Here is a 6690-nt window from a genome sequence, read left to right on the forward strand (position 1 = left end):
GGGGATATTTTTCTGCCCCAGTCATCAGATTTAGGACGCGCTACCCTCCCTTCCACCCCCACCAACAACCCCGCTAGCCTCCGGCCCAGTGAGCCAGTGTGGGCCCCTCGCCCCACCCAGAGCCTCCCTTCAGCCCGGAGCTTGCAAGGCGGCTTACACTTCTCGGCCCGCCCTCGGAGGCCTGGCGCTGCGGGAGTCAAGGCCTGAGCAGGGCCCGAGCTCTGGGTTTAGGGGCTGGGACACTCACAGCCCCAGTCACGTTAGGTTTCCCATTTAAATTCTCTCCCAATCTCTCTTTCTCTCTTCCCTCATTGAGATCTCCAAAGTGGTGTGGACCCGGCGCCTCGCCCCCAGATCTGCATCGGAATGCAGAAAAGATCTTTTTTTTAAAAAACAAGTTTTGAATTCCTCAATGATTTTTCTTCTGGAAAGGCAGCTTAGGATAATTATTTCAGCTTTATTGAGGGCAGATTAGTTGAAGTCTGGGCGCTGCGTTTCAATACGCGTTGTACACGGGCCGACAATGTGGGCATTGTTGGCTACTGTGTGTGAATCCATTCAACATATACACTTTTTAACACCAAACCAAGTCCTGTCTAAATATACACAGTGCGTGGGGAACGACGTCTCTGACCCCGACAAATCTGCGTAAATCACACTTCCATAGTTACAGAAGCCTCACAAAGGGAGGCCTGGCTCAAGATGCTGATTACATCTTCTTAAAAGCAACATACCTAAGAATAAATACCCATGCCTGGCCTGGGGGCTGTGGTGGCCAGAGGGAGAGAGGACCCTGTGCTTTCTATGGACTTTTGGAGTCTGTTTTAGGCTTGCAAGGATACTTTCCCTCCAGAAATTAGATAGTTTTTAAAATAATTATCTTCCAATATGAGCAAACAAGTAATTTTCAGGCCTTATCCACTTCATCCAAGTGGCTGGCCTCCAAAGTTTGAGTGCCCTTCTGGAGCTGGTGGGCAGGCCCAGAGCTCCTAGTGTGTGTGTGGGCAGGTGGGCATCCTCAGGGCTTCCTGGGGTCAGGAGGGCTCCCAGGCTTCTCTTCTGCCACAGCTCCTCCACAACTCCTTACTTAGGGAGGCGGCTGAATTCTGGGAGGAAACAAAGAGTTGGTTTGCTTTTTAAATGGAAAAAAATGTACTGTTGTTTAGATTGTTATTTTAAAATACACGAGGATGGGAGGAATAAAGGCTTTTTGGCTGGGGGAAGAGTAAAGAGAAACCCTACCCATGCAGAGGGAGTTGGGGTGAATGACGCGCCACTGGGCACAGACGGGGGAGGCCAGAGCGGCCTCTAGCGCCGTGTGTCCAGGGCTCGGGCTACTGGCGCCAGATGCCCCCAGAATCTGGGATCCCTGGCGGGCGCCAAGGCCTGCCGGGCCAGGGTCGATGCTTGGTGGGCCCCATGATCTCATCCCTCTTTTCTTCCTTGCCACTATTAGTGCTCACATAGGCAGAAAGAGGCGGCCCCCGACGTGCACACCCTGTGCAAACCATGCCCGCTCGGCTGGCCCGCCGCCTCTCCTTGCGGGCCGGCCCGCCAGCTTTCCTGAAGTGTGGGGGAGCCTCTTGCTTCCCAACAAAATCCTCCCCTCTCATTGCTCATCCCATTCAACTACTCTGAGCCCATGGCTTTTCGAATTTCTGGATCAACTTCTTTGGGGAAGAGGGAAGAAGGAGGCTCAGAGACAGCAATAGAGAAAAGGGAAGAGAAGAGAGCAGAGGAGAGGAGAGAGAAAGGAGGGGGAAGTGGTGAGATTAAGAGTTGCAAAGATTAAAAAAATTCTCCTTCTCCCCCTTTTCCCTCCTTCCCTGCTCTCCCCCTCCCCCCTCTGGCTAAGTGGTAAAACCGTCCTTACGTTCTCGGTATTGATTGGCAGGGCTGACAGTGATTGGCAGTGGTTGCCGTGGCAACGCCACAACGACACGCCACAGACCAATAGAAAAGCGAAACAAAATGTTTCAATGCTGCACTCACTGTGGATTTAGGGGAGATATTATGAGGCTGTTGTCATTAGGGCGATTGCTGTGGAATCGCTGAATCTTGACTCGGCGGTGGTTGGCTCTCGCTCTCTTCTCTCCCTCTCCCTCTCTGTCTCGGGTTCTCTGCGCGCGCGCACCGGGCCGCTCTCCTTCCTCCCTCTCTATGTGGCTGCGCGGGTGTGTGTGTGTGTGGATGTGTGTGGGGTGTGGGTGTCCCTTACGCCCTTCCTCCTCCCCCTCCTCCTCCTCCTGCTCCCCCCTCCTTTCCTTCTCCTCCTCCCCCCTCTCCTCTCCCTCCTCCTGGTCCTCATCGCCCCTCTCCTCCTCTTCCTCCCCTCTCTCTTCCTCTCCCTGAATTTTCTCCTCTCCTCTCAGGTCAGTCCATGGTATTCCGCTCCCCCCTAGACCTCTATTCCTCCCACTTCTTGTTGCCAAACTTCTCCGATTCTCACCACCGCTCCCTACTTCTGGCGAGTAGCGGCGGCGGGAACGGTGCGGGAGGCGGCGGCGGCGCGGGAGGCGGCAGCGGCGGCGGGAACGGTGCGGGAGGCGGCGGTGCTGGCGGAGCAGGCGGCGGCGGCGGCGGCGGCGGCGGCTCCAGGGCCCCCCCGGAAGAGTTGTCCATGTTCCAGCTGCCCACCCTCAACTTCTCGCCGGAGCAGGTGGCCAGCGTCTGCGAGACGCTGGAGGAGACGGGCGACATCGAGCGGCTGGGCCGCTTCCTCTGGTCGCTGCCCGTGGCCCCCGGGGCGTGCGAGGCCATCAACAAACACGAGTCGATCCTGCGCGCGCGCGCCGTGGTCGCCTTCCACACGGGCAACTTCCGCGACCTCTACCACATTCTGGAGAACCACAAGTTCACTAAGGAGTCTCACGGCAAGCTGCAGGCCATGTGGCTCGAGGCGCACTACCAGGAGGCCGAGAAGCTGCGCGGCCGCCCACTAGGCCCGGTGGACAAGTACCGCGTGCGCAAGAAGTTCCCGCTGCCGCGCACCATCTGGGACGGCGAGCAGAAGACGCATTGCTTCAAGGAGCGGACTCGGAGCCTGCTGCGGGAGTGGTACCTGCAGGACCCCTACCCCAACCCCAGCAAGAAACGCGAACTGGCGCAGGCCACCGGCCTCACTCCCACACAAGTAGGCAACTGGTTTAAGAACCGGCGGCAGCGTGACCGCGCCGCAGCGGCCAAGAACAGGTTAGTGTCAGGGCCCGCAGCCGGGCTGCAGCCTCTGGGGCCGGGGAAGGGGTGGAAACGGGGACGAGCCGGGCTTGGTAGAGGCGGCCGCGGAGCGCAGGAGAAGCCGCGACTCCCCGGCCAGTTGGAGAAAGTTCCCGCTTGCCTGGCGCGCGGAAGAGGGGGTGGGCTGTGGGTTTATGATTGCTTTGCCCGAGAGGTGCTTTCGTCAGGGCCGAGAGTGTGAGTGTGCGGCCCGAGTGCCCGCAGCCCCTGATCCCGGCCAGGGGAGCTATAGCGGCGCGCTGCACCCGCGCCCGCCTCCTCAGCCCTGACGCCAGCTCGGCGGCGCTCCTCTGGAGCCTGGAGACGGGGAAGGAAGGAAAGCACTCCTTGTCATCTGGTTCTTATTTCCATGCATTGCAAAATCCCGAGAGAAATCCACGAACGTCAGGGAGAGGAAAGTGAACCTGGTTCTCTGCCACAAAGGGAAAAGGCTGGCGGCCACCGCACAGCGGGCCTCCTTCTCCCAACATTGGCTGCCCTGACCCGGAGCAGGAGAGCTGGTTGGGAGCGGAGAGGCTGTGTGTGTCGCGCGGGCATGTACTCGCCCTCCTGCCCAGGCCTAGGAGCATCCCTTTGGTCCGCTAAGTTGGGAAGCGGGCAGGAGCAGCCCCGCTGCCGGCAAGTTGGCCACAAAGTCACAAAGTTGTACTAGGCTTGACTGTCCTCATAGCCGGGCCTGAGGGAAGGAGAAAAAGAACCAGAGGGAAAGAGGGGAAAGGGGAAAGGAGTGGGGAGAGAAAGGAAAAGGAAGAGAGGAAGTTGGGCGAAAGCCCTGATGAGCAGCCTGAGTCTCTGGCCAGCTAGAGAGGCGAAGGCCCCGGTATACCTCAGGGAGCAGGCCCCCAGCTGCTGACAGCTGTCGGTAGGTGGGAGCTGGGTGTGAGTTCCTGGAGTGTGTTCGGGTTTCAGAGGCCCAGGTCTGAGCCTACGGCCCTCTCGCCCCCGCCTGTGCAGTCCACTTTCCCCCATGAGGGGAGCACCCTGGACCAGGCGAAGACCTCCTTGTGGGGAGAACTCGGAAACACTAGGTTCGGGCAGCCAGTTCCGCGAGGAGGCAAAGGGAGACTGCTCTGTGCTCCTTCCTTGCTTTCCCCTTCCCTCCCTTTCTTTCTCCCTCTTTCCCCACTTTTCCACTTCAGCTTCCCTATTTTCTCTTTTCTCAACCCTGCGCTCTGCTTAGGGATCGGAAAGCAAAGCTGGCCGGTCCTGCACGGGAGATGGGAGGGTGAGAAACCGCAGCCCTTGGATGTGTGTTTGGGGGAGCAGGGGCAGAAGGTACTGAGTGGACCGGACAGGTCCTGGACCGCCGTCTCAGTCTGAGCAGTCCTGTCCCTCTCTGACTTCTGCTTTTCCAGGGCTAGGCGTCCTTTACTGCGTGCGCCCAGGCTTCCCTAGGCGGGAGGCCTCGGCTTCTACCATTCCTCCGAGGCCGGCCCTTATCTGGGAAGCCTGGGAAAGCTCCTGAAAGCCCTGGGGAAGAGAGCCGAGAGCCTAGACTCGGGCTGGGGAGGCTCTGTGGCGCTCAAGGAGCGAGCGGCCGGGTGCCTGAAGCAGGGGATGAGTGCAGAGCTGAGTCGGGGGCGGCGGCGCGAGGGAGCCTGGTGGCGGGCCGCTGTGTCAGGGCGGGCGCGGCTCTCTTTCTCCCGTAGGCTCCAGCACCAGGCCATTGGACCGAGCGGCATGCGCTCGCTGGCCGAGCCCGGCTGCCCCACGCACGGCTCGGCAGAGTCGCCGTCCACGGCGGCCAGCCCGACCACCAGCGTGTCCAGCCTGACGGAGCGCGCGGACACCGGCACCTCCATCCTCTCGGTAACCTCCAGCGACTCGGAATGTGATGTATGATAGCCAAGGCTGCCCTCCTCCCCCTCCTTCCCCTCCTACCTCCTCCTTTCCCTCCTCCTCCCAGACCTCCTCCTCTTACTCCTCTTCCTCCTCCTCCATCCCCAGAACAAACCGAAATCAGGATACACACCATACACACACAAGTCCACACACACTCCCACCCCAGCCAAAAATATATAAAAACCAAGAAAAATAACAAATTAACCGCAAACTATCAACAACCCCAACCACCATCTACCACCAAGGCCACCCCAAAGGACCGCGACGCCAACAGACAGTCAAACGCTGATGTTGCGGGCAGAAAACATAAAGGAGGTGACAATTGTATACTTTCTAGGACAAGCACGGCTTCTCCTTTCGGTTCCCACGGACCGGCACCCCACCTGCATGACGATTTATTTGTATCTGGGAAAATATTCTCTCTAGTTAAAAATGATTTAAAAAGAGTCGGCTATACAAAAACCAATCACCACCACGAGGACAAGACGACAAAAGCAAAACAAACAAAAAGAAAAAAATAAAATCGCGATCTCCGTTCCGAATTTGTTAAGAAAAAAAAAAAGAAAGAAAGGAAAAAAAAAGAACTCCTCGAGAGGGAAATAGCAAATGTTTCTCGCCTTTTGTTGCTCTTTCTCTCTTTTTTTTCTCTCTTGCTCTCTTTCTTTCTCTTTCTTCTCTCTGTTTTTAAGTCCAAGTATTGGTCAAACAAGATGCAATCTTCTGTTTTTTGTTCAGCAGACAATCATTTTCTTCGTAAGCACCTTTTTCTCTCCACTCTGTCACTGCCTGTGTGGGTACTGGTTATAAATGTGGAAAAAGAATAGTTATGACTGTAACAGATTTTTATTTTTATTTCAAAATTTTATATGAATTATGTATATCTTAATGATCGGTCATTTTCCCAGTTTGTAATATATGTGTAGAAATTGCCTGTATATGATATTGCTTTTTCTCCTCTCTCTTTCTCTCTTCTCCCTCTTTCTTCCTCCCCCCTGCTCACCTGTCTCTTTCCTTTTTTGGGGTTCTCCTCCCACCCGGTGTTCCTGGCGTCGACTTGGCAGTCAAGGCGTGGCGTGGTGGCCCGGGTTAGGAAGAGGGACCCATCGCTAGCGAAAGCGGAGAGTGAGACTGTAGTATTCTTATGCAAAAGCTATTTCAAGTATTTCTTAGCTGCTTTGGAGGTATCTCTCACTCCCCGTAGGGCGCTTTTACTGTTATCTTAAACTGCGTGTTTATCTATATGTAAAAACTTTCTAAAGCAAATACAGTATTCTCCATTTTCTTATCACTCCTATAGACTGGCGTTTTTGTCCGCCCCTGGCCCGAAGCCCCAGGGTGCAGCGGCCGGGCCTTCGCTTCCACTTACTCTCGGCCGCCTGAGTTCAGGATTTCAGTGGCCGGTCTGAGCTTTTTGGGGGCTTTGGGAAGATGGGAACAGGCCCTTCGGAAAAGAACCGAAGCCGAACCCTGAGCGAAAAGGCCGACAGGGCGCGGGGGGGAGAGGGCTACCGCCGGTTTCTTCTCCGCGAGATGCCAGACCCACGTAACCGCGGCGCGCGAGCATCTGGAATTGTAGCCTGGCGCAGCCATCGGGGTCTTTGGGGTGTGTAG

At 56.5% G+C, this 6690-nt stretch overlaps 1 protein-coding gene across 1 annotated transcript; it reads left to right on the plus strand.

Moving 5' to 3' along the window:
* The first annotated feature begins 1920 nt into the window (after positions 1–1920).
* On the plus strand, positions 1921–6367 carry SIX3 (SIX homeobox 3). The gene is made up of 2 exons (XM_076000714.1): positions 1921–3192; positions 4887–6367. Exons 1-2 carry the CDS (start codon positions 2381–2383, stop codon positions 5077–5079), a joined length of 1005 nt encoding a protein of 334 aa, XP_075856829.1. The 5' UTR covers positions 1921–2380; the 3' UTR covers positions 5080–6367.
* The last annotated feature ends 323 nt before the right edge of the window (positions 6368–6690 follow it).

The sequence above is a fragment of the Microcebus murinus genome, chromosome 3 (genome assembly GCF_040939455.1).
Source record: "Microcebus murinus isolate Inina chromosome 3, M.murinus_Inina_mat1.0, whole genome shotgun sequence".
Taxonomy (NCBI): domain Eukaryota; kingdom Metazoa; phylum Chordata; class Mammalia; order Primates; family Cheirogaleidae; genus Microcebus; species Microcebus murinus.